We start from the raw sequence: 27,373 nt of genomic DNA on the forward strand, positions 1-27,373 counted from the left end.
ACCCCCCCCTGGTCAAAATATCTTACAAACATGTTTTTTACACGCCCCACCCTGTCAGCATCCCTGTTACTATTTTGCACGAATTTTGCTCATCATGCAAATACTACTCATATCACTCTGTACGCATTCTACTAATTCTGTATAAATATCAATGAGCATGATGATATGACGGCGCTATTAGATGCTTCATAGGATGCTGTATCTTTTGACTATCTCTTAAGAAGCTGCTTTAGTAGTGTAGACACAATGTCAAGCAGTTACAGATGCCAATGGAATGTAAAAACTTGATTTTGGAGACTAGTCCTATCTAGGCCACTTGTCAGGCATCTATACCTAATTCTATCTAGTACGTTTTGTACTAATACTAATCTTTTCAGCAGGGGGGTTAGAAAAATTAGGCCTGTAGCCGTAGTACATCCTGAATTTGAGGGTATGTCTTGGCAAGATTCTACAGCCTTCAAGTTGACGAGCTAAACGGCAGCTAATCTCAAGAAGGAAGGAAGAGGACGCCATTATCCATTAGAACGCTGATCATCCAGGCCGCATATTACGTATTTACATGTAATTGGAGGGTTGCGTGTGTAGTAGATAGATGATTAGTAAATGATTTCATGCTTATACTTATATTTGGCATTCCGCGTTCCGACTCTTCTGCGAAGACGATTTTTCCGTAGATACGATCAGACTGTCCGGTTTAGTTGCCGTTTTACAACGAAGCAGAAGAGTCTGGGTTGAGACAACTGATGGGGCGCAGGATTTCACCCGAGCAGTGTGCGACCGACATGACCTTGTTGGAAATAGCGAGTTAAGAAATTCACCCTCCGGATTTTACAGTTGCTTTGGTCCGGGCCGAGTCTCATCCGAACGTAGGCATAAAACAACGTGGCAGAAGGCAAATAGCTTGGTCAAAGGCACCCAGTCACGAGCGGTTGGAATCAATCTTTGCGAGCCTTTCATACCCCAGTATATTTGGCTAGATGAGTATTCCCATCGACTTGCCTTTGAACTGGTCCTACAATGCATATCGTCTACTACGTACATATCAAGGTCGTTGGTTGGTGGAGCCTCACAGCTTGACAGTGCTACTGCACTAATGGTACCGCCTCGCAGACTTCACGAAATCAGCCTTCACGAGTGTAGCCCTTATCCTGTACCAGTATCGTTCGCACGCTGCTCGAGTAGCACCGCATGCTAATTGAAGAAAAGGCTCGTGCTGGATAGATCGATTATGGGTAGGTCGATAGACCTAGATAGATAAGTCGTTGGAAGACAGATAGTGCAGTTCTCCAGACGCCCTTCAGGCAAGTGATTAGAGTACATGAGAGCAGAGCAGAGCAGAGCAGAGCAGAGCTGAATAGCTCAGACACGTCGCCGGCATGTGAGGATCGAGAAGACCAAGGTGATGCAAGAAAATGAGACAACAAAGACAGACACAGAGAGATACAAAAGATGATAGATATCCTACTTGGCTGCTTGATGGATCCAATCACCTTTTCAGGTATTCTTATACTCATTGGTGAGTGGATGACTGCTATTTGCTCACTCGTCGAGTACCCCTCAAAAGTACATCTTATTACTTACACTTTACATGTTCTGAAAAGCTCTGAAGAACCCGAGCCCTGCTACCTGGGTTATTGATGGTACTCAGGTAATTTGGCACAGCACGGTTTTTCATAGGCGAAGGTCTGCTAAGGTTATGGGGAATTTTCCCAAGAAGGCGGGTCTGCTGCTGGCGCTTCAGAGTAATCAGGGCAGACTGCATATTCTGGTGCATAGTTCTGGCATCTCTTATATTCGACACGTGGATGGTGGCGAGGCCTGTCGTTGTCCGTGATGGAGGCAGACGAGGGCGAGAGCGGCGGACCTTTTCCGGCTTCACCGGCAGGCCCCATACTCCTTCGTTGATGGCCACCTCCCACAGCTTATAATGCCATTCTGCGACACACTCGAATTGGTCCGACCGGTCAAATCCTCTCCTGCCCTGCCGCAAAAAGGTTTCAAACTCGTTCAAACAGGTTTGATTGGTTTCTTCCGTGCCCCCTCCGAATCTGATCAGTGTCTCTCGAGTCTCTCCGGGCGTTCTCCAACTCAACACGATTGCCTTTTTCCATGGGAGCCATCTGATCATGCCGTCGAATGTGGGGATGTCGTCGGGAATAGTATGTCCACTAGAAGACAGGATTTCAGTTGCTTTTTTGGTTCTCTGGAAGTAGAACGAGGCGGTATACTTACCGGAAAAAGCACAAAAAGCTCCAATCTGGCGTCTGTGACAGTCTTATCAGTTCCTTAAGGCAACGGATGAGAGCATCGCCCGCCTGCATTGGATTAATTGCATCCTTTTGATCGGTTAGCTTTTGTGGGGGAGATAATATGAAGTCGATATCTTGCACCCATAGGATGTCCAAGGCAAAAGTGCGCAATTCGGCGCATCTGTACAAGTTTCTTCGTCTTATCCAGAGCAGTTTCGGAAGAAGATCCCAATTTCAGTACGGAAGTGTATACCAAAACTCATGCCGCCTGGAGCCACGCACCCTCCCGTCATTTCAAGCCTGCCGAGGGTCGTCGGTAAACGAAAGCGATTGCTTTAGCTGAGAGTTCTGCTGACAAGCGGTTTTCGGTGACTTTGTGGGTCTCCCCAAGAACCAGCTGCTTGTAGCCAATCCAAGTGGCGGAAACTCCTCACTCACACACGAAACTTCCAGAAAGCGAACTGAAATGACGGAAGAGACTGGCTGATACCAAGGCACCCATGGCTTTCGAAACACACCTCCGTACTGGAAATTTTATGCCATTTTGCCATCATTGAAGAATGTTCTAGATAGTAGAAGGTGCACATACCTGGTTTTCAGCAATATGAGATCTGACAGGCAGCTTTCCACCGCGCTGGCTTCTCGGACGGATCTCCCACTTGTTGCGGGTAACGGAGAGCAAAATGCCGGGGCTTCTGACACTCGAGTCGATAACAGTTTTGGAATTTTGACATTCAGCCAGCCTGTGTGTGCCAAGGTCGAAGAAGACAAAATCGTAGTTGCTGGCTTGCTTCATCAACACGTTCACCACCTTGATGGCAAATGATGTGCACAAGCCAGTTCTGCCGGCAAAGAGAGGGTCTAGGACACCCTCTTTCCAGTCTCGGTTTAATTCTTTCTCCGATATCGTCTGAAGGATTCCTGGATTCAAAAGAAATTTCTGCATTTTTTCTTCCTCAGATGGGCCTTGAATTTTCCCGATCAAATAGCTAAGCATGTCAAAACTTGTGTAGGGTCCGCCATCCCAAACATCTCGATAGGCCTTTTCTTCATAGGCCGCACGACTAGGTCTATTCATCCTGCAAAACTGTTTTGCGAACTGGTCATTGACGATAATTGATGCCCAGTTGGGGGAGGCACAGGCGTGCTGCGGTAAATATTATATTCCTTTCCTGATTCTCTGGACTGTCTCGTTCGCTGCTTGGTACTTTGTGCAAGATCCAGGAAAAGCCACTTCTACCCCGAGATGAAACAGCATCTTTCGGCACAGATCCTGGATGTTGAGTAAAGACCTGCACTAAAGACTTACCGCGTGAAGAAGGCGTATTGTCTCAACTTAAGTTACAACCTAAGTTTGAAAAACAACTGGCTATCTTAGTCGACATAAGGGTCATTCTCTCCTCCGTGTCTGGACATATCCTCCGAGCGATGAGCATCCATCCAACGGCATGTAAGTAGCTTGTCTCAAAATGCACTCTTAGACTACTACGTACTACGGTAGGAGGCATAATTGATCGTAGCACGGCGCTAGTAGCAGCTAGCTCGGATACAGCCCCACCTCAGTGTCTAGAAGCTTGTTAGACAATTATTGGTATCAATTGGCCACAGTAATACCTCTTAACCGTTCAAAGCTTAGCTGTCTCGTTTAAAGTCTGTTTTAGTGCAAATTTACTAGCGCCGTGCTACGAATACTTATGCCAGGTACCGTAGTATTTGAGGCTACAGGTCCGCCCGTCTGGCCGTCGGAAGTGGCTTATAACCACGCCGCAATAGTTTTGTGCACGCGATAATGTGATGCGTGTCAGACCCCAACGATACTTGTTGAACTCCAAATACGGTTTGCGCTATTTTGCTACGTGTGTCACTAGCGTTTTGTTATAGACTTGTTACACGCGTTTCGCATGAGCTCCGCGTGTATTTTTGGTTTCTGCGTTTCGCGCTATTTCGCTTGGAATCGCAGAATTGTACGTATAAATGCGCTCTTTTCGCACTGAATTAGATAGAACAACTTGCTTTACACAGTCAATTTCTCTTGCTTACTCAGCACAGTTCAACAATACTCTTTTCATACTAAGTATTGTGCATTGCGAAACTCTTGCAAATATTGGGCATTGTGCGGAGTTGTTGCCGCGGCATTGTAAAACAGAAACAGCTCTTGAGGCTCATTTATAGATCAACATTATAATTTCCATATCAAAACGATGCTGAGCTTCTCCTGGTTCTAATGATATAAGTTTCAAATCTATTAGATCCTTTTTCAGAAAATAAAATTTATTATGAAAAAAGTTATCTCTACTGATCGAGGTTTATATTATGATTCATTTATATCATTAGAATCAACAAGAACTCAGCATCATTTCGATATATCATTTACATGATATAAATCTATGGTCGACCCTCAAGAGCTGTTTCTGTTTGACGACGTTTGACAATGCCGGGGCTGCAATTCTCGATATAACGCCAAGGATTTGCATCAAGCCCGCTTTCAGCTTTCAGGGAAACAGTCAATGTCAGGCTAAGGTTTTCAAGCGGAACGGCTCTCGTCTTTGTTTGACCCTAGCAATCGGATCACCTCAACATTGAGGTTGTGTGTTCATCACCTTGTGCCTGGGCTAGGGGACCCTTATGAAACCTGGATGGGCTAGAGTTTCGGCCTGCATCCGACGGGCACGGCCAAACAGTTTGTACGTGAGAAACGATGTATAATAGCTGAAGGATTTGCCTTTGCTCCACTTTGCATGTTCCATGCGAAATCCTCCTTTCGCGCCATGAGAAGTTCCACTCCACCACCTACCTTTGGTAGAACCAATATCCTGAGTAAGCAATCGGGCTCTAGAATTGCCAACATGAACAATTGCAACGACCGCCCTTCTCGCTTTAACCACATGACTACGACAGCCAGTCAGCACAGAGCTTCATCTGCCTCTAAGGCTCATGAAATGATGAAGCAGGGACGTAAAGCTGCAAAGGATTTACTCGACAAAGGTGGTCCTGAGGCCAAGAGGCTCCTAGGTTAGTTTTCTAATAATCTCCATATCATGCTTTCCGGCTAAGGTGCATCCTTGCTATGTAGCAGAGTACGAGTCCATACCTGCCGATCCTGAGGAGGCGCAGAGAGAAATCGATGCCATAGCGGGCGGATATCAGTACGACGAAAGTGACAGTGGAAGCAACAGGCAGCAGAAGTCGACCGAGGGTGAACAGCAAAGGAAGAAGACTAATCCCGGGCGCTGTGTAAATTCCGAATCCGAAAAAGGTTCGGTGACCTCCATCAGCCCACCGACACACAGAGAGAAAGGATACTCCTTCGACCAGCCAAGCAGTACTCAAACCGCAGGCAAAGTGCCAAGAGATACTGTAGTAAAATCTTCAGCCAGCCAGGGAAGTGGTGGTCAAGGCAGAGCCTCGTCCAGCTTGTTAAAAAGTAATGGGGAAAGACCTTCAGCAAGCCAGAGCAGGAAGCCTCCAACTGGATCATCGGGCGGCACCGCAAGAGATAGTCAGGTAGGAGGCTCAGCAAGGTAGGGAAAAGGACCGTGAAGCAGTAAGCATTCAGTTACACGACAAGTGAAAGACTGTGAGGCAGGGAGGCCTGAACGTCTCTATGGTTGCTCTGGTGTGGAGCAGGGTGATAGAAACAGCTATTGGTTTGCTATTTTGTGACTCTGGAGTGGATTGGTTGTGTTGGACTTTGTAGGAGCTGTTGGCGCTATTCTTGTTGTAATTAGTGGAGGACAAAACATTCATTAGAGAGTGTCACTCAATTCAATTGCCTTTCGGTTGTGAGTACTCTGAGGGCGGCGGGAGGAGAGAGGAGAGAGGAGAGAGGCGGCAAGACCGTCCGTGTCAACTTACTACGGTAGGAGGCATATTAAATGTAACCCCCGCCCTAATAACAGCTTGTAACGCCAAGATAGAACGCCACAAAACCGCTCGATTTGGACTAATCTACAATCTATCTTACATCAAGTGTGCATCCTATTGGCATCTATAACTGCCTGGCATCTTACTGGCATTGATTGGAGTAGTTTTAGAATGAGATAGAATCAGTAGAGGAAGTTTAATGCGGCGGCGAACGTGGTGAATGACCCCCTAGGGTGGTATGTCATTCGTACAAGCGCGGCAAGGGAATCTGTACAAAGGTTGTTAATAACAATTTTCCTAGGGGGAAGGGTTACATTTAATATGCCTCCTACCGTAGTATATCGGCTACCCAACCATCAGTTAAGTTTCCGCAGACGAGATTTCTCCTTAGACATTCTAGCATCCACAGGTGTATGTTGAGTAGTTCCGGTCTCGACCGGCATAAGTTATAATGCTTGAAGCCGACCTTCGATCTGGATATATTATTTCGAGGAAGGTCCTTGGACGATTGTGTATCCAGACAATGCTCGAGTATATGTTGCCTTCGCTGTATCCTTCCGACCGGTTTGCGAGAAAAGGTCACCAAATGCGAACATGGTGTTCAACGCTGGTAAATATGAAGACCAAAGTTCCGGTCCAATTGCCTCCTCGTAGCCTTACAGCGCCCGATTGTACATAGCCTCTGCCTCCACCAGCTTGCCTTGGTCGGCGTAGAGCACGCCTAGGTTGTTGACCGTATCGAGTGTCAATGTATGCTTCGGTTCAAGTGCCTCCTCGTAGCCTTGCAGCGCCTGATTGTACATGGCCTCATATCCAGATACCCAACTTGAGCAGCGATGTTGCTCGGCTTATTCTGTTACCCCGGTTTCACTTTGGAATTAGCAGCTGTCAGTCTCTTCTGAGCTTTAGGGAGAGTCTACAGACGACCGAGTGGCAAGTGGCAAGTGGCAAGTGGGTCTATTCAGCAACCGTTGGGATCGCCGGGTTGGAAGAGGTGAAGCTCCTAGTAGCCTGCGGCCCACTTGAACAAGACTTGGGGATATCAAAGTTGTGGGCGTATGTCATTGAGCTAGAATGAGATTTCCAGGTAGACTTGTCCTACCTTGTTACTCGCGCATTTCCACGAAGTGAAGATGGTTTCGTTGGGCAAGTGGGCAATTTTCTCGCCACCTCCGGCCACAGGTTGCGGAACTTAGGCATAAATATTTAAATACTCGGAAATGGGACACCTTTGCTATCTCTCCACATTCATCAAGCAAGACTGGGACTAGGTTTACGTTATTGCAGATCTTGATAAGTCGCGTTTACAAGCATGAGTCCGAACTCGAAAAGAAAATCTGGTCAAGACGATTTTCCTTTTAGGACATGCACGTGTCACTTGAGCCGGATATGCGACTTCAGCTGATTGCCAATGGGACGTTAATCTCCTAGCAAACGAAGTAACCTGTAACCATACCACACTACTATGTTAGCCAAACTTGAGAACCTGTTGGCAGTCGCTACCCCGGTGCCGTATACGAAAAGCGGCGTGCTGAGCATGATATCTATGCGGTATTGTCTGCATGCATCCGAAACACATCACCAACCCACCATCACTTTTTCAGTCCCCTCCAAGGTCACCTCAACTTCCACTTGGGTCAAACAACACACATCTTTCTGGTAACGTTACTATCGAGTTTCAACCACACCACCTTGGCTTCCAAAACCATAAAGAAGGGAGGATAATCATCAGTATGTCGTCATGTTCGCCGGCCAAAGCACAGTATCAATTTAAGTACATGAATGGCCTGCCATTCTCCGTTCACTCCTTTCTTCTTCTTTGATTGATGACTTTATGTCCCTCTTACTCATATCGCGCCTCGAACTCGAGCGTAGGAAACACCATTGAAACCCTATAACATCTTGTCTCGGGCTATCATACATAAAGACCGTTTTCTCACATCATCTTCTCCTCTCATACTCTTTCCAAGACGCTAGAGTATTCCCAAACATCCGACCCGTCCGGCTCCACCGGTTTGCACTCTGTTTGCATTCGTACCGACATATTTCCAATAACATTCGTCTCTCCAGCACTTCTAGGCAGCCGATCAAGTGGAGGAACCTGCTCTTGAGATGTTGGCATAAACTGAATCGTCTATAACGACGCCCAATTCCTTGATCCGCTGGATATCTTCCTCAGTCACCGGCCTGGATCTGTCGAGCACTTTAGCCATCCTAATCTTCCAGTACCCATCCATGAACTCCGAGAGCGGTTGCCCTAGTCGCTCGTACGCGGCCTCGAACTCCTCAACTAGCTCTTCGAGTTCATCGAGTAAACTTTAGAAAAGGTGTACAGCCGCGGCTCGAACAAGAACATATGCAATCATCGAAGAGAGAAACGGAGAAGACATGAACCGCAAGATCCCGTGATTGGTGGCTGTGTTGTTCGTGTGTTGCATTGGGAAGCCTTGTAAGGATATCCTGCTCATAGAGGCCAAATTCCGCAAGGCGGTAAGCTATCCAATGCGCTACCGTCATCTGTGGCACTTGTTCCGATTCTCTTGGTGTTAATTTAGTGATTTTGGCGTCTTTTGTCAGAAACCAATTAGACAGACTGAAAAACAAAGATTCAGAATAAAAAGTCTGATGAAGTTCAGGATCCTTGTGAATAGTCTGACACACACACAGCAAAGGCGTCCTGTCAAGTGAGTCCAAACCGTCGACATCTCGGAATCCAGCTTCATACAGATCATCACAAAGCTGCAGTGTAAGAGGCCGGAGGTGATATACTGTACACGGTACCCACGCAAGCGCCGGTGGCACTCTAACACCATAATTTGTTAAGGCTTGGATGGTTGCGAACGCTTGCTGGTCCAGCACACGATCCTTGGGTATTTGCAGATCATCGTAGATCTCTTTTGGTAACGATGTTGACGCCAAGTTCTGAAGTCGCTTTCTTCCATTTACAAATGCAGGAATAACAACATCGCGAATGGTGTTCTCGGGTAGTTTGGCTAAGGCATCAGCAGTAGGAAAGTCCAGCGACTGGTTTAACGCCATGGCTGCCGGGTCGATGATTGCACTACCAGCTGATAGAAGGATCTTCATGGCTGCAACGCATCCAGCTTCACACGCACGGTAGATCGGAAGTTTTCCTTGTTGATCTGCGATATTGACGAGTGCCTTACCATTGTCGCATTGCAGGATAAGAGAAAGACCGGCGGGCCAGTCGGCCGAAAGATGAAGTACGTTGAAACCTCCGGTAGTCCATTCAAGAACACTGGATGGATCGGCAGTCAAAATTTCTCTCACTTTGTCTTCTGATCTTTGCAACACGGCACTGCTGAGAGGTTGTAGCCGAAGAACTGCATTAATCAGCGGAGAGCTTTGACAATCAACTTTTGACCTGACCTTCAGCGAATTGATCGAGCTCTTGGCAGTATTTGGCGTACTCCGAAAATCCATGAAAGATGGGACCTTGAAGATGATTGTGGGAAAATTCTGCTCCAAGTTCCTGGAAGGTACGCGCCAATTCGACCATGTAGCTGCCTGATTTTTGCCCCAGTCCGCCCATGAATATATCTAAAGGCGTGCTATTAGGATGTTTAACTCTTCGATCAGACATTATAAGACCTCGTGACACTCACAGATAGCCATAAGCGAGATCGTCTAGAGGTACGCCTAAGTTCAAGAGGCCTTCGAATAGCTTTACATAGGCTTCCAACACAAAATTCTCAGGATCCGGAGCAGTGGACGGTGGAAAGCACAGTGACTGCACTCAAAGTCAGCTTGAGTTCCGTGCTATCCACGGGCAGACGGAAAGGGCATACATGCAATAAGTTTTGCCCATTAGTATCAAGATCAGTAGGCGATGCTCGCCCCTGCATAAATAAGGTCGTGATTTCCCTTAATACCTTGTCCGTATCGGCCGGCGAAACCTTGGGACCCATATTCCGGAGCACAGAGAAAGCACCAGAATCCTTAGAAACAGTGGCACGGAATATCAATTTAGGACTGATTGAGCAACCACCAGCACCTCGCGTTAATGAGAATGCCGCCTGCACTGTTTTGGATAGAACCATGCTATAGAACACAAGTCTCAGATCAAGAATATTTCTATCCCTAGCGGTCCAGAAAAGAGGACAGTTGCGACTATGGGAGGATGCTCCGAGGCGCATGCGCATATTCTGAGTGGGTCGATAGTAGACTTCTCTTTTGTTTCTCAATGAAGAGCATTTGCATTGCAGCCGATATATGTGCCTCCTAGCTGGGAAGCGGGTCGGAACTGTAGGTCTTACTGAGACTGAGTTGACTTGGTCGTCTATCAGACGTAGTTGTGACGCTCCGTCACACGCCGTTCGAAATAGGCTAGGCTTTTGCATCAAAGCTCCAAGCTGTGTACTCTATATCCTGGTGAGCAATGATCAGAGCTACATAAAGATAGCCGTACCAAGGCTGTAATGCGCGCATCGTGAGAAGATTGCACGGAGGAGGATGCTGCCATAATAACAGTCAAAATATCTCTTAGTGGCGTGTTAACCTTTCCTCCGATAATCAATGGAGCGCCTTCTTAACGTGTGAAGAAAGCGATGAGGGGAAAAACATACATCTGCAGAACTTGGAATGCAAGAATGAGATTGCGATATACATCGTCCAAGCAGTCCCTTAGCTGATCAAGAGATTCTTTTCGAAACGGAAAGAAACCTTTTCTTCTCAGGTCACGAAATTTTTCCCGAAGAGTTGAGGGCGTCGTTATTGACTTGCATTTCTCAAGGAACCCTTTTAATTCTTGGATACTATCGGTGCAGGACCGTGCAGAATTCTCGACTTGCATGCGAGCGCTGTTGTGCTCGGCCGGCAGCCTTTCTAGCGGGCCTTGTAGCACCTTCAGTATGTTTTGAAAATCTTGTAATTTGCGGATGATATGGTTGACTTCTTCGTGCTGGGATGCCCAACGACTGTAGTACGATATGAGGCCCTGGCAGACAATCAATCCCAGCGAAACGATGCCGGTAATGCTGCCTGCAGTGGAGAGCGGATCTGCCATGATGTTGAATAACGTGTGGATTTACAATGCCTGAGGAGAGTAACTTCTCAGTGTGACGGACAAGCGATGATGGCAAAGCACTCGAATATTTTTGCGATACCACGAGGAAAGGGTTGCGAGAGATCGAAAGTTGAGCTGAAAAATTGCTCAACGGGCTGCGTATCCGATTCCTCTGCGCAGCCTTGCGCAGTAAGCTGAAGACTTTAGCCACCTGGTCATTTTTTGCATTGCAAGCCAGTACTGTGCATTGCGAAAGTCTTGCGAAAAACTTGGCGGGTGTGGCGTTGCTGGTGCTACATCATTAAACAAAACCAGCTCTTAAGGCCTTTTTTACAGATCTTTGTTGTATAATTCTTATATCAAAATGATGCTGAGCTCCTCTTGATTCTGCCTTGCGACGCCAGCAATTCCAGGGTCCCGCCAAGGAATTCGCAACAATTATGCAACGCACAGTACTTACCGCTGGGGCCAGCGGTAAGATATCGAAAATAGTTTCGCTTATGCCCCCTTTTTTTCCGCATCATGTTCTCAGTACTTTAGGAGAATTGGTCATAAGGGATGTCAACTCAGGGGTCGTGCATATGCGACCCAGCAAATTCGGATCACCAAGCACAGCCTGATGGCCAGAGAGCTTGTGACGCCACGGCGGTTGGGGGTTCCTTATATCTGTCCAGATAGTAGCTTTATAATTTGCATCCTCATGCTCATTCCAGCTTTGCATCGAATTGCGAGAGGGGCCAGCCAATATAGCAACTTACACTTCAAACCGGCCTTTATCATACTTTCCTCCACCATCCAAGAACGCATCGTAGCAGGAAGAGGCTCGGACCGAGCATTCTATCGACAATGGCAGGTAATTTTAATTCGACGTGCTCTGAGATTCTTTAACCAAGACCCTTACCACAGGAACTCCTCCCCGCCCAGATCAACTCAGGCTCTTCCTGTTCCCGGCACCAGCTTGCCGGGAATGCCAATTTCCTGCCAAGGCCTTCATAACTGGGCAGTATAATCGAAACGAAAATGCCGGACGTCCATACTACAAATGTGTCAGATGCCCGGATGAAATTGCACTCTACACCTTCGCGGACGACAGAAATGTGGGTCCACCAAACCCGCTTTGCTATTGTGGCAGACACAGCAGAGGCCAAAGGACCAGCGTTGCGAAAGGACAAAAGCTTTTCTATAAGTGCTGGGATATGAAGTGCCGATTTTGGAAGTGGGGAGAGGAGCTAAACAAGCACAGCGACACGTTTCCAACTCCCCCAAAAGCCAGCACCTCTCAGGGTTCATGGGCTCCTGCCGTCAAAGTCGAGAAGAGCGACCCTTTCCGATCTCCGTCGTCTACAGTTATTTCCCCAGTCAGCCATGGGTTCCAGTCTCCATCTGCCGTGAAAGCTCCACCAAAAAAGGCGGCGCTACAGTCTCCCATACAAGTCAGCTACAGCGAGGTGTCGCCATCGCCCAAAAAAGAACCGTCCCCGCTTCCCGCTGCAAACAATGACCTCAAGGACGGCTTGTCCGGGCGTACGCTGTATGGGAATGGCTTGTCAATCCCAGAGTATAAGAGGGCCAGGTCTGGTCGTGGTTGGCGTCGGTTTCTATGCTGTTGTTTCTGAGTATTGCTCGAAGATGTTTGAAGTACAATTGGAGCTATATCGATGCTGTCTGACCACAGCGCCGAGATTCGCAAGGATAGGACTCAAGTCGGTTTTAATTGCTTAACAACTCTCTGTTGCCAAATCGTTGCTTTAATCAATACACGCAGGCTTCATGCATATTTGAAGGACTTATTTTGACTATCGTTCTATTCCTGATGCTTGGGCGGTTTAATGCACAGGGGCCGAAAAGCGGTGGCCTTTTCGGTGGATGAATAGCAGGAGGCAGCATGTCCCCTGGTATCCGCCGTGCCATGCCGCTCAAGCTTCACCATAACTCTGCAATGTCTGTCTTACTTGAACCGACCGATAGTATTTATCAAGCCCCCGTTGGACGCCCTCTTGTGTACTCATTTCCAGCTGTCCAGTGATCAAAAGTATGAGCAGAGAAATACTATTGTCTCCCACTTGGGCGCTTTTTCTGTCTCTAACCGCACAACCCGCCTCCGACAAGCTATTTCCTGTAACAACGGGTAGTACTAGATAGGGTGATCTTTATGCGTCTTGCAATCTCACGAATGACTTAGTCCCATTCATACAATATATCACTTGCCCATGATCCGCAGTGGAATGCGTTCGCTGGGGCACCACGGATTTGGGAAAGGGGAGCTGCTGGCGCAGACAATTTTGGGGACGGGCCTGGGGCGAGGTTGGCAGAGGCTGGGAATAAAGATGGGGATCAGGCGGTGGAGATAGTAGGGGGCAAAAAGATAGAAAGACTACGCTTGTAGGTAGAGGCAGAAAAGGGATACACCAACCACTCCGCCAAAAGGACAGCGCTTGTAGTTGACCACACATAATTATGTACACCTAACTAACTCGCCCAACCAACACAGGGGGTGTCCTGACGCCTTTAAACCCAATTAAGACTAAATACTACTAAAGTAATACTGAATTTTAAACTAGACTAAAATTGAAAATGCCGAAAATCTGATTAAGAGGGGTGTTCAAACTGCGGGCTAATGCCTTGAACCTGCGCCACAAGCGCTACCAGAAAAGGGATACATTAACCACCTCCGCCAAGAGGAACAGCGCTTGTGGGTTTTGAACCACACTTAATTGATGTACCCCTTACTGACTGAGGCCGTATTCAGAGATTTAGGCGTTTCTAGCTTCACTTACTCTTGTAGCCAAGTATACTATTTATACTACTAGTTTTACCATCTTTCCATGGAGGGTTTTCTTTCTCCAAATCCTCGACAGAGACCGATTCTTCTGGTGCAGCCGAAGGCCGCATTGGGCTCTGTCTTGGAATACTATTTCCCTCTCAATATATCGACTGCCCTTCATTGATGGACCACAGTCGTCTGCAAAAACCTTCACACCAAACCATATATATCTAAAGTATGTGACCAAGCGTAAGTGCGCATCCAAACGTGGGTCGATTGGCGGGGAGGACCGTGGCCCGAGAAAATCGCAAGTATAATCAGTATGTCGTGCGCTGCTCCTTCGTTTCTCTCGCCGTCTCTTCCTTTCTGTCTTGTACTCCTTCCTCGTCTCTCGCTTCCCTCTCAGCTGGCCTCTTCTGCTGGCTTACTGAACTACCGCTTTTAGACCTCACAGCATTATAGTATTACAACGTTAGACCGTTACCTAACTTTTTATTTTTAATTAATCTTCTTTTTCTATTTTGATACTCTTATTTATTGCTTTCTTCATTAATTAATTTAATCTTCTATTGGCCGTTTTCTCTGAAACTGTCAGAGCAATTACTCTTGGGGCCAAGCAGGAAATGAATAACAACGACACCTCAAACGCCGCACGGAACTAAGGCCCAGGAGGGTGCTGATTATCTTAGCGGAAGGCGCTTATCACAATATGTCATATAAAATGGGGATAGAGCTCTCCAGTCGTGCGTCGACAGGATTCAGAAAACAGAGACTGTGCCTCGGAATCCATAGGGTGGAAATCATTTCCATGTGGTAGAGTACCGGGGAACATACAGTACCCGTAGTCTCTCATCATGTAAAGTATGATCAGCCTCGTTACCAAGTCGTCCTTTTCAAAACCACTTCTCAAAAAGTATTGATCTCGGCCTATCACGGCGATCGAGAGTGCTGAGGTGAGACGCGAGGGTCTGATTCTGACTCTGGCTCCTCTGAAACCTACCAAAGTCTCGACAAGTGTTTTCTTGAGATGGTGAAAAGAGCATGAGGAGGAAAGAAATCCGAGTGTTGGTTAAGAGATACTCGGTAATTATTTACTGCAGAAGCACGTTTATGCGTCGTCCTTTAACTGCAACGAAATCGTCAAGTGCTTTGTCTGCGCCGCGATTCATCTGAGCGCTGACGAGGGCCAATATTATGTCCCTTTATCGGCTCGGAATCGAAATATACTTGAATTATTGAGGCAGATACATGACCAGGGGTAGAAACTGATCGAACTAAATGAAAGATGTGTCTAGCCTGAGGTTGCATCATGTTTGGATCAAAGTATCTACGATGACGACCGGCCCAACCTCAACCGCTCCAAGTGCTCAGGAGTCACCCAAAACGCCTGAAGAATTTTCGGTTTTTACCCTCCTACGGCGGACTATTATTGGATTGACGACACATCAAAATTTTGAATCTCAAAATCAGTTTTGAGTTATTGCGAGAGCTATACAAGTTGCATTCTCATAGTATATATTAACATTCCTCTTATGAATTATAGTCGTGCAATATTACAGAAGACTAAGAACTTAAGTTATTATAGATATAGAAGGTATCTTAAGTAGAGAGTGTATTTAAGAAGAGGATGCAGAAGAGGTAGAAGAGGATGTAGAAGAGGATGCAGCAAGAGGGTGCAGCAAGAGGGTGCCGGAGGTAGAAGAGGATGCAGAAGAGGTAGAAGAGGATGTAGAAGAGGATGCAGCAAGAGGGTGCAGCAAGAGGGTGCCTTAAGAGAAGAGGGTGCCCCAAGAGAAAAAGGTGCCCTCTCTCAAGAGGGTACGGCCCTAGAGAGTAGGGTCCTCAAACAGAATCATATAACCTTGTTGCTGGCTCAAAACTGATTGTGAGATTCAAAATTTTGATGTGTCGTCAACCCAATAATAGTCCGCCGTACCCTCCTCCTCACTCTTCCAGTAGATATATAGAGGATGGACCTCCCTAGCGTTATGTTTGATAGGGTTGTCAAATGCCGGTAAGTACTCTGGCATTCTCAGCTGTTCCTTGTCTTGGAAAAAGCAAGTGATGATTTGTGCGGCCCTGACCTCGTGTTGATACTGCCGTTGCTCGATCACTTCCTCTGAGAACTTGTGATTGGGAAAGTCTGTCGGAAAATAGGCATACAGGTCTGCTCTCTCTGTTTGGCCAGATTCCTCTACATATATTACCAATGGATTGTCCACCATGAGAATGGCCGGAGAACGAACAAGAAGTCCGCGCAGGACGAAGGAGGGAGGGATGGCCCCAAAGGCAAATGCTCTGGAATCGACAAGCCGAAATGCATCTGGATGTTCAACCACCGTTATATGCAAATGCTCTAGTAATCGTTCGTCGACACTGTTGTAAAGCGGCTCCTGTGCAAACATCCGGGGTGGGGTGGTTTTGTCTTGCTGGCTGTGAAGCAGATGTACTATTGCCACAAAAACAGCAAGTTGTGACATGGAATGCCCTTTTCTTCCACCAGCAGTGGGACTTCCAGTACCAAAGCAGACGTAATTCGTTAGGGATATGTGTGCCTCCCGAAATCGTAACCAGACTGATGTCTCCAGACAGTGATAGGCATGCGACTTTTCAAAATGGCCTCGACATTGTTCGAATGATGAAATGACGTCCCTTAGACGAGTTGCACGTTGCGGTTCGCGAACAATTGGTTTGAACTTCCATCGAATTAGACCTTCATCATCCATGACTTCATAGTTGGGATCTGCAGGAGGAATCCCTCCTAGACTTCCAAGGCCTGGACCGTATTTGGAGAGATCGATTCCCATTCGTGAAGTCGCTCCTGAAGCCGCTCCGGAAGCTGCTCTTACAGGCCCTCCGGAAGCTCCTCCTGAAATCACTCCTGAGGCTGCTCCTGAGGCTGCTCCTGAGGCTCCTCCTGAGGGTCTTCCTGAAGCCGCTCTTGAAGCCTGCTTGGAGTTCTTTTTGCTGGACGTGCTTTGCTTTTTAGGCATAATTAGTGTTTGAGGTGATGAAAATGAAAGAAGTATATCTGATTTTGACTCAGGCTATTGCCTAGGTAGTTGATTTAAATTGCAGGACTTCTTCGTAGTACTTATGACTATGAGAGTCGAGCACATCCCAAGCTGGATAGAGGGGAAAACGCATCCTGACACACCTTGAACACTGATAAATTTAGTCCATGTCGCTGTACCAATCGTTGGTGTTTCACACCCTGTAAGACTAGGCAGGTATCTTCACCAGATCCATGAAGAATGGTCACAGGTACCTACACGTAACACAAGAGCTATGTTTCGTCAAGACTGTTTTGAATCATTGGAAGCATCAATCCTGAGGCCATACGTACGTGAGTCCATCGGATACACCACAAGCATTGAATGCTTCCGAAAAGAGCCTGGCGATGAAAAAGACTGCCTGCACGAGAAAAGGGACACATCAACCACTCCGCCAAAAGGACAGCGCTGGTGGGTTTCAAACCACACTCAATGGATGTACCCCTCACTGACTGCACGGAGTCTGCACTTTAATGCCGGATACTTAAACAAGCAAGCGCTCAGGTCTAATACCGGAACGGGCATTTGGTGAGGTCAGTTTTGGCAATAGTGGGCTGTTTCAATAATATTAAGTTATAGATAAAACCAAGAGAATGAAAGATGTTATCTGCTTGTCAGTCAAATGGGCCCTCAGCCACCTTGGTAAGCAGATGCCCATCTCTGGTGAGATGTGCTAATTGAAATGAGGAATCGTGTCGACTCACAATTCGACTGGCATACCCAATAGCGTGTGCATTAGGAGGGATTCGACAAATTGTGGCGCCCGGCCCCCATAAGTATCTCAGCCTAGCGGTTCAACAAAAGTTGAAGTTCAAAAATGAGCAACTCAATTCCAACTACCGGGACGGAGGCCATCCAAGGCCCAGAAATATTTCGCAGCTCTTGTATCTCATTCTATGATTTATTCGAGTCAATATGGCAGAAATCGAACTCGAGCCTCTAGTTGACCAGAGGACCGTATCAGAGGCGGGCCTTTCCGCCAGGTCAAGCGGCGTTCAGTCCGCTCCAATATCTGACTTGGAAGGGCACGATGATCAAACAAGTGCACATGGCCGGGCAGATCGAACGGGTGCCACATCAGAAAGGGCTGAAAAAACCGGGAAGGCCTGTGATAGTATAAAGCCGAGGTCCTCCAACTTCGCGTGGACTACGGAGCTGGTGAGCTATTCAATCGCACTAGCGGCTTTGCTCGTCATTGTCGTGATAGTTCGAGCGCGGAATGAACAGCCAATACCGAATTGGCCTATCTCCATTAATTTTCTGGTCTCGGTCTTCACTTCAATCTTAAAGGCCGCGATGCTTATGCCGGTTGCAGAGGGTATCAGCGAGCTCAAATGGGTGTGGTTTGCCAATCCTCGCCTCCTCAGTGATATGGATGAATTCGATTTGGCTAGTCGAGGGCCTCGAGGTTCATTCCGATTCATCTTTAGGCTCCCCCAGAACAAACTGGCCTGTTTGGGCGCCATGATAACTTTACTCAGCCTTGGCATTGATCCTTTCACTCAGCTCGTGGTTCAAACATATGAGTGTCTAACAATCGGACCAGGTCTAGCAACAATCAATAGAACTAACAACTATACAGCACATGGTCCTGGATATCTAACTGATTGGCGTGTTGACGCTCCAATGGGTCTTGCTATTCTCGAAGGGGTATTAAACCCACCTGCAAATGCCACAGCAAGCCTCCTTTTCGATTGTTCATCTGGTAATTGCACGTTCCCAAGAACGTACTCATCTTTGGCCATATGCTCCTCTGTGAAGAACATCTCTGAAAGAGTCGTACCAAGTGGTAACAATTGGAAATTGCCTTCCGGCCAGAATCTTACATATCACGGTACTGTTTTCAGTTCGGCAGAGACCAAAATCACGGAATTCACAGAGGACACCCCTCTATTTGAATTCGAAGCCTTGATGCATGGTGCTGGCGGTGTATTAGCTTTTACTGCGAGCTTATACCCCTGCATTCAAATATACGGGAATGCCAATGACAATATTACCATTTCGGCGAATCAAATTCAACAGACTGTTATATCGACAATGAAGTTGCCTCGTATCAATATGGCTTGGCCATACTACTCCCTAGCAGGAGCCGTGGCCTCATTTGAAGGTATCGACTGTTCATCATCAGGGAGCTCTCTAGGACCTAAAACCGTAGCAGCAAGACGTTTGAAATCTGGGAAGGACTATGTTATTCAGCTCGAACACTCTGGGTATATTTCAAACGTTTCCGACGAACACATTGCCGCCTCTCAGGCCTTGGTATGGTATGATCCTGCCTGCACTTGGACCTTTGGAATATTTTCATCGATAGCGATCCGGTCATTCCTTGGTGGCATATTTGGGGAAGCAGGCAATCCAAATAAAGTGGCAGGTCTCTGGGACACGGCCAATGGTGACCTTTGGCTTGAACTCCTCTATCTCGATGGCAAGTCCAATCTTACTTACGTGGAAAAGTACATAGAGCGCCTCGCGGACTCCATGACTGCTGGCATCCGTCGAAACGGGGACGCTACAAACAGTGCCCATCTTGTGGGAGAGCAACAAATCCCAAGAACTTGCATCCGATTCAGAGCAGTATATCTGGCTTGGACTGCTTTTCTTCTTACGTCAACGGCAGCGTTCTTTTCAGCAACTTGGTGGCGGTCAAGAATTGCAAGCAAGCAGGCTGGACGTGGGTCTTGGAAGTCATCTTCCTTGGCCTTGTTATGGTGTGGACTGGAAGAAAAGGTGAAAAACCAGCGTGGGACCCTTGACTATGTGAATGAGGAGATGAAGCCACACAGCGAACTGCTTGAGATGTGCCTCACGAGGGAGGTAAATGCTGCATCTTCAACGGAAACTGTGCAAGGACAAGATTCCACAGCCGATGGATCACCGTTAGAATTGGACCAAGTGGACAGCGGAACTGAAAGCACAACTGATGAAGAAACAGACTCTAGATCACTAAGGAGAGGTAGGTGGATCCTCCAAAAAGAGCGCGAATTACCGGCACGGAAGCAGGAGCTATTCGTGCGTAGCTGGGCGTCCAGATTGAGCAACTACATTCCAATTTGAAGACTGCCAGTCGTAAAGTAAAAGAAAATCTACGTGGAGCAGAAAGCGACAAACAGAAATCAGTCCTGCTTGCGATTGCCTTGCATCTCACCCGGTGCGCCCCAGACCTTTTGTGCAGCTTCAGTGGCGCTGGCCAACTATGCAAGAACCGCTAAATATTATCTGTCTGGTTGTTTCTGCCTGCTCCATAGCATACTAGCCTTCTCCTCTTGCCCTCCAGCCATCCTCTCCAGGTGATCTGTCCGGCCCTTACACTGACCTTCCTTCAGACTACGCTCTTGTCTACTTGCTTCCGTTGTAGCAATACACTTCTTTCAATTCTGCAGGCTGTTCATTCGGCCCTTGAAGCTCATCTCTACCTAGCAAACCGAGGAGAATGGTAATGATGAAAGGATTGATGGTGATGAAGATGTCTCCTGGCCTGGGCTTGGTTGAGGCCCTGTTCCCGGGTCTCGTACAATCCTTCAGCTACTGCCGTATAGACCAGGCTCAGGCTCGGTTGTTTCCGTTGTGGAGGGCATAGACTTGTAATCACAGCAGTGGTACTCTTGATGGGAGAAGGCTGTTTGCAGAGTACTCGATTCTCTATATTGACCATGGAAGGATACAACAACATTGCCAGAAGTATGACATTGTTTGGCTTTCAAGCTGTCCTCTCCAGCTCATTGCTGCTAGATCCCTCCATCATCAGGGTGCAGTCTGTCCAAGCCCATCGTAAATTCTTTCCGGTTGTCCGAATCCTCTGCCCTGTCCTGCCTGTTATGGAAGACCGAAGCGACCCAGCTCTAACTGAAGGTGAGGCAACTTTGGGGAGACTCTCGCGTGCCGTCCGAGATCCTAGTTTGGGATGAGCATACCTTTCGCATAACATGCTCTCGTGGTATTTTATTGGTGCGGAGACCGGGATAGATCAGGAAAACTGATAAATACGCCTTACCTCCACAGCAAATGCCAATGTTACCATGGACGCATTCTGGTTATCAAGCAATGCGAGCTTGATTGAGGAAGAAACATCGCAAAATCCTGGGGCGAGCCTGAGCTACAAAGCGTAGGCACTGCCCAACCTTTCGAGAGAGATCTACTTGCTTCCATGTGCAGCTAACCTCCTGTTTGTAGAGCTCTCAGAGACTGAGTCGTCGGTAGGATCTATTCTCGCTGGCTACCAAGTCCTTCGGCCCGACGTGGCATTGACTGGATTGCGAATGATACAGTACATCGGGTAGCTCTCTAGTTTCTGAGCCTTCTTTTCTTATCTTACGAGGAGGTCTGCTCTTCAACGTTGTAGAGTTCGCTTTATCGAAAGACGCGGAAGGGTCTCAAGATTCAAGGATAAAAGTTGTTCGCATCTTGAAGACGGTGCTGGGTCTCTTCCATTTGAAGGAGACAACTGATTGTAACGTGATTATTGCGAATGCAGCCGAGCATCCACTGTGTGATGATTAGTGTCCTTGGTTAATAGTACTTTACGTACGGAAGATGATTGTGCATATCACAGCAACACTCGTGAGAAAACTCCATTGAATGAATAGACCCGTGATGTGTCCCTGCTAGCAGAACGATGTTCAACCTCGAGCCAGAGGCAGCCTTGAAAGGATTGAGGAGGGAGAGAGTGATGAAGCATGCGGAGTCGGAAGGACTCCGAAATTGAGGACACTCTGACCCTGTCACTTTCCGCTCCCAGCAAAACCGCAGCTTCTCTTTGACATCAAAAGCAAGTCTCCGCTCTTTACGTGACAGGTAAACTGAGATAAGGAGTCTCCTCTATGTATATGTCCTAGTGACCAAAAGTTTGGAGACCGGGCCGGTGCATTCTTTGTCGTCTCGCAAAATCGCCACGACTTAACTTGTGCCCTAGACGGAGTTTTAAATTGCTCATCAGCCATTTGCTGGCCCTCAAAGGGCTTTTCTTCGTCAAGCCAACCGTGCAGCATGGTCACAACATCAATACAAGATCGGACGAATGAATTCCGGACAGTTCTTATCCAAGCCCAGAAACGACAGAACACCTCAAAGGTTGGATCACAACGGGCATCATTACTTTCAGATGTGCAAAGACGGGAAGCAAATGGGTCTGCTGGGTCAGAGCGGAGGGCGCGATCCGAGTTTGCAAGAAATGCTGCCCAGGTGGGAAGGGGCATCACAGCGACAATGGGCAAGTTGGAGAGGCTGGCGCAATGTAGGGCACCGCAGCTACGTCTGCGGCTTCTGGCTGATGAGAGTGACAGTGGCGAAACGAAAGACTCTGTTCGACGACCGACCGGTGGAGATTTCAGAGTTGACTTATATCATAAAACAAGACCTTGCTTCTTTGAACAGCCAGATTTCTTCTTTACAATCTCTCAACCAGTCTCTACATCCCAACGCCTTACAACCGAAGTCAGCCGATCAGGAAGGTCAGCACAATAAGAATGTGGTGGTCATGTTGCAGGGCAAGGTAGCAGATGTGGCGGCGAGTTTCAAGGACGTTCTAGAGGTACGGACGAAGAATATTCAAGCGAGCAGATCGCGGACCGAGAATTTTGTCAGCTCAGTATCGGCGAAGACGGCAACCGGTATGGATGCACAGCGCTCGGAATCACCGCTCTACCAGTCCACAGGTACAAATAGACAGCGTACACCCCAAGCTGCCCATTCGAGCTCCGATCTTCTTAGCCTGGAACCTTCGTCATCTTCTACACTTATGCGGCACGGACAGCAATCAGATTCGCAATTGCTGATGATGGAAGAAGCGCAGCCTACCAACACCTATATACAACAAAGAGGCGAGGCCATCGAAGCGATTGAACGAACGATAAACGAGCTTGGCGGAATATTTGGGCAACTGGCTAGCATGGTGTCCGAACAGAGCGAGATGATCCAGCGGATAGACGCAAACACAGAAGACGTGGTTGATAATGTTCAAGGCGCGCAAAGGGAACTGCTCAAATACTGGAGCAGGGTTAGCGGTAATCGATGGTTGGTTGCAAAGATGTTCGGAGTGTTAATGGTATGCCTTGGATCCTCCTGCCCGAGCACTTGCCATATGCTAATTTCTGGGTAGATATTCTTCCTTCTTTGGGTCTTAATATCTGGTTGATCCCTTGCATTGTGATCAACGACATAGACCTGTACTATTAGCGAAATACAGAGGAAGCGCAGGCTTCACCGATGCTGCACCAAGTAGTTTCACTTTCTTGAACATAATATGATCATCGTCCTGTCCTGCCCCATGAGTCTGTGGTGCTGTTGTCAAGCTACGCTGGCGCTCTTCTGCTACTTCCCTTCGATTCTATCTTCAGACGCTCCAACTCGATCAGCGGTACATTCAATGCAGCATGAGGGCTATAGTCAGTGACATAGTAACTAGCTAACAACAGTCGAACTGCTTACCAGGAGAAGGGGCAGCTAAAGATTCGAGCTAAGTGCCGTTAGGGAAATGACAGCTACTCTGTCAAATGACCACAATACTAATATGATAAGAGAAGCATATTTTGACCATATTGTGACCATATTTTCAGTAAAATACGTTGCAGACAGGAAGATTTCATTGGATCACAGACGACTAAGCTGCATATCAAGGGCTGCGTATCAAGCTGCATATCCTTTGTACTCCTCTCTAAGCAGTCTTACGGTTAGGCTTACTATGTAATCTAAGCGCACTTTGATGGCTCCCCTAGCATTATTTTAATGAGGGCCTCGCAAGGACACACACAAGCTGCAAGAAATGTGGTTGGTTTGGAGTTGTCCGCACTCACTCGCAGCCTGGTTCATTTTGAACCTCCGAGTCCTTGGAAAGATCGGTCAGCAAGAGAACACTCCCAAAACCATTACTCTGATACTTCGACCTACAGCTAAATTTCAGCTTAACGTTGTTTTTCTTGAAGTCTTACTACGGTAAGGGGCATAAATGATGTTAGCATGGTTCTAGTAACAGTTAGTTATCATACGTAGTACAGCGCCCCTTGGATGTCTCAAAGCTCCTCTGGTCGATAGCCACAGAAATTGGCCACAGTGGTGCCGCTAACCGGTCGAAGCTTAGCTGTCTCGTTAAGAGTCCGTTCTGGAGCAAAAGTACTCCGTACTCTACGTCAGGGTGCCGGGGTGTTCAAGCCAGATCAGGTTAAGCGTATCCCGTTCACCTCCTGCCGCTTTTATTTCCCGGAACCTACCGCGTCCGTGTCTATATGTTTGTCATACGTCCCTCACCTAAGGCCGTAAGCATAGCATCGCCGCTATGCTTCTATAAAGCTAATTATTAAGCTCATTCAGTGACACAGGGGATAGCTCAATTAACAGTCGGGTTCGCTGTTACTCTTCAGATGGGCGCAAAGATTGAAAAGAAGACGATCAGCAGTGTTGGAGTGTTGGCTTTAAAGGCCGACAACTAGCTAAAGAGGGTCAGCTAGAGGCGAACAGCCAAGGACGATCAGGCTGAGATGAAGGTCTCGTCACCCCGCCATAACTACAGTACTAGCGCAAAAGTCTCCGATTTCGCCGAGCAAATTTCGCGAATTCACTCACGCGTCTTTTAACGCGCTTTTTTGCGACAGCGACCACGCAATGCCTAGAAGGCCATTGGCAGAAATACTTGGTAACAGAGCTCCGAATTATGAGCTCTCTTTATATCAACGAGACAAAATCGACGGGCCTAGCATCTTCTCCTTCCCTGCCAATGCCCGTTGGTACATCTGCTCCGCCTCGGCCAGTTTGCCCTGTTTGAGGTATATATTGCCTAAGTTGTTCACAATGGTGAGTGTCGACGTGTGCTCAGGGCCTAGCAACTTCTCCTTCCCTGTCAATCGGAAGCTGTTTTCGGCAATCTTCACGCACGGCAGACCGCAGGTGGATTCCCTCTGCAGAAATCTTTGAGCGAGATCACTCTGCGCGGCGCTCCAGCTGCGTGATGTTCCGAGGAGATTGTAGCGGCCTCGCAGTGCATCACGGAGTGGTGAAGGACCGCGGATGGAGTTCTTGAGTCTCATCTCCGTGACCCCATATGTTCGGCCATGAATAAGCGAAGGATTCTCTCTCTGGCAAGCCGTGTAGGTTCTGGGACTTCGGATTCTTGGCCAGCCTATCGGTTGGACCTTTGAGGGCGGCGTCTGGGATGATTGAAGGTGCTGCTGGCTTTGCAGATGGAGATCCAGAATCCAGGTCCAGAATCCTCGAGTAGTACGACCACGAAACGCGGCTTTTTGGCGATAAGTACAGAGAGCTAGCATGGGCCGTGAAGGGTAGGATCCCGATCGGTATTCAGAACATGTTCCCAAAATCTATTATTTAAAACTCTCCCATATATATCCTCGAGTGACCTTTGGAACAAGCACAAGTAGCCTCCTGTCCAACATCAGGGTAGCCCCCTGTCCCCTTATCATGTTACCATGTACAGTTGCACCGCTCCTCTCGATGATTCAGTAAGAATGTTCATTTCCTAAGCCAAACAAACACCGCCTCTGCGAAATGCTTACTCGGGACATCCACCAGTCGATAAAACAGTTCTGCGCCTAGCAAGATGCATGGAATGAGCGTGAAGATGGTGATTGCATTCGTGGAAGAGATCGACAAGTCGCGCGCTGTGCGAAGGTGCAGCGCTAATTTCATGCCGATGGTGTAGACGAAGATGCTTTGCGCGGTGAAGAAGCCTAGGACCAAAGGGTCAGAGAAAGGAAACGAAAAGTGAGATGAGCACCGGCTAAACTCACTAAATGACCGCTTCCCAAAGAAGAGCAACGTCCTGTTACCGGCCAGGAAGCTCTTGACCGGTTCCAAGGTCTCGACGAGAAGCAAGATACCTACAATGAGCAGATAATTGTCATTCCTCGGATAGGGCGCCGACTTGTCGAACGTCTCGAAGGAGACTTTATCGGAGAAATAGAAAATCGGGTGGCTTTTCAACTCGGCGTTCCTCAGATCCGGCCGTGCGGCGACCCAGACATATTTCATGGCCAAGCCGGCCGCGGCCAGGAAGCCTCCGATGAAGCCGTTCCGCACGCGGAATTTCTCGGTCATGTTGAAGCCGTACTGGAAGTCGGCCTTGAGGATCGGGTGGATGCTGATGTCGGCGAGCAGGAGGCCCGTGGCGCTGTACCAGCCCCAGCTGTTGAGCCACCAGGCGCCAAGGATGAAGAACCCGAGACCTTGCACGTGCCAGCGAGGGCGCGTGAAGGGTAGAATCGCCATCGCGATGTACACGGTATAGGACTGCGAATAGATCAGAGATGGCGACCAGAGCGTCATGGAGGGCCAGGCGCGGTTGGCGGCTTGCGTGGAGAAGTCTCGCACCATCCATAGCGTGTTGTAGATGCTGTTGACGAGTGCGAGGCCGGTTGGGGGGAGATAGACGGGCTGGACAAGTGGGTTGGAATAGTTGGTCGCGAATTCGGTGATGGTGTCCGTCCCTGTCTGGTTGAAGATCAGGAAGGCCACCGCTGCTGCGACGAAAAGAGGGAGGCCGATCTCAATGGGCCGCCGGATGAGACTCCGAGCAAAGTTGGTCGATGACGAGTCGGCCAGGAAGGGAATGCAGATTACTCGAGCGGAGAGGATCAGGAAGAATGAAGCGATGAAGCTATATTCCCAAAAGAGGACCTCGAAAATTTTTCGAAGAATCTGCTGATAGTTTGGGCAGGGGATGTCGGTAGTGGTGAGGCCAGGAATGAAGGTGTGAAACAGTATCCATAGGATGCTTTCCAGGACAAGGATGCCGTGAAGACTGTTCAGATACTTTTGTGAATTCAACTCTCGAAGAGGAGCGGTGGTGATGCTGTGGGCTTTTTTCTTGGCTTGCACTGCGAGCTTATGAAACGAAGATGCGTGGTTATTATTGGACTTGGAGGATCTTGTCGGAGAATGGTCGACCTGTTCGGGCAGCATTTTACCGAATGACTAACATGAAAAAGTGATGATGAGTGTTTCGGAGGAGGCTCGACTCCACAGTATTGAGTATTGTATGCGGCAGAAAAAGTTGGAGCAGTGAGGATTCAAGAAAGGCAACAGATTTACTCGGGCAGACTGTCGACGAGCTGCGTACAGATGTTGCAATGCTTTGCTCGGTCGCTTAGTACTATGTAGGGCTTGAACCGCACGGGATTGGGGAGCGGTCTTTTGGGAATTGTGGAGTCCTCTAGAAGGACGGATAATAAGTGCCAAGAAACGATTGTACGCTATAACTTCATAATTTCGCAGGTTTTGCCTCGTCGTGGGGCGTTCTGTGTTCTGATTTTAGCCCATGCCCCCCTCCCGCGATGTCCACATGTCGACCCAACGTTTTGGCTGGCATTGGGCACCATGAGCCTGGTTTTACATGCTCCAACCGATTACCCGATGAGATGCAGGCGGCTGTCGAATGGGATGAGTCCATGCAAGCTAAGAGTTGGTACTCGAT

The 27,373-nt window shown here is 48.0% G+C and overlaps 6 protein-coding genes across 6 annotated transcripts; 2 read left to right on the plus strand and 4 right to left on the minus strand.

Moving 5' to 3' along the window:
- Nucleotides 1-1,573: 1,573 nt before the first annotated feature.
- EPUS_05384 (uncharacterized protein) lies at nt 1,574-3,327 on the minus strand (the record flags this gene model as incomplete). The annotated part of the gene is made up of 3 exons (XM_007802240.1): nt 1,574-2,168; nt 2,233-2,336; nt 2,839-3,327. 3 exons carry the CDS (start codon nt 3,325-3,327, stop codon nt 1,574-1,576), a joined length of 1,188 nt encoding a protein of 395 aa, XP_007800431.1.
- A 4,873-nt stretch (nt 3,328-8,200) lies between these two features.
- On the minus strand, nt 8,201-11,139 carry EPUS_05385 (uncharacterized protein; the record flags this gene model as incomplete). Its single annotated transcript, XM_007802241.1, has 7 exons — nt 8,201-8,429; nt 8,779-9,457; nt 9,504-9,685; nt 9,740-9,864; nt 9,923-10,495; nt 10,543-10,615; nt 10,700-11,139. 7 exons carry the CDS (start codon nt 11,137-11,139, stop codon nt 8,201-8,203), a joined length of 2,301 nt encoding a protein of 766 aa, XP_007800432.1.
- Nucleotides 11,140-15,795: 4,656 nt separating this feature from the next.
- Nucleotides 15,796-16,896, minus strand: EPUS_05386 (uncharacterized protein; the record flags this gene model as incomplete). The annotated part of the gene is made up of 1 exon (XM_007802242.1): nt 15,796-16,896. One exon carries the CDS (start codon nt 16,894-16,896, stop codon nt 15,796-15,798), a length of 1,101 nt encoding a protein of 366 aa, XP_007800433.1.
- Nucleotides 16,897-17,871: 975 nt separating this feature from the next.
- EPUS_05387 (uncharacterized protein) lies at nt 17,872-20,010 on the plus strand (the record flags this gene model as incomplete). The annotated part of the gene is made up of 1 exon (XM_007802243.1): nt 17,872-20,010. The coding sequence occupies one exon, from the start codon at nt 17,872-17,874 to the stop codon at nt 20,008-20,010; it is 2,139 nt and encodes a 712-aa protein (XP_007800434.1).
- A 1,929-nt stretch (nt 20,011-21,939) lies between these two features.
- Nucleotides 21,940-23,411, plus strand: EPUS_05388 (uncharacterized protein; the record flags this gene model as incomplete). Its single annotated transcript, XM_007802244.1, has 3 exons — nt 21,940-22,186; nt 22,236-22,996; nt 23,367-23,411. 3 exons carry the CDS (start codon nt 21,940-21,942, stop codon nt 23,409-23,411), a joined length of 1,053 nt encoding a protein of 350 aa, XP_007800435.1.
- A 1,203-nt stretch (nt 23,412-24,614) lies between these two features.
- EPUS_05389 (uncharacterized protein) lies at nt 24,615-26,862 on the minus strand (the record flags this gene model as incomplete). Its single annotated transcript, XM_007802245.1, has 3 exons — nt 24,615-25,180; nt 25,458-25,631; nt 25,692-26,862. 3 exons carry the CDS (start codon nt 26,860-26,862, stop codon nt 24,615-24,617), a joined length of 1,911 nt encoding a protein of 636 aa, XP_007800436.1.
- Nucleotides 26,863-27,373: the final 511 nt, after the last annotated feature.

Source organism: Endocarpon pusillum (assembly GCF_000464535.1).
Source record: "Endocarpon pusillum Z07020 unplaced genomic scaffold scaffold1570, whole genome shotgun sequence".
NCBI classification, from domain to species: Eukaryota; Fungi; Ascomycota; class Eurotiomycetes; order Verrucariales; family Verrucariaceae; genus Endocarpon; species Endocarpon pusillum.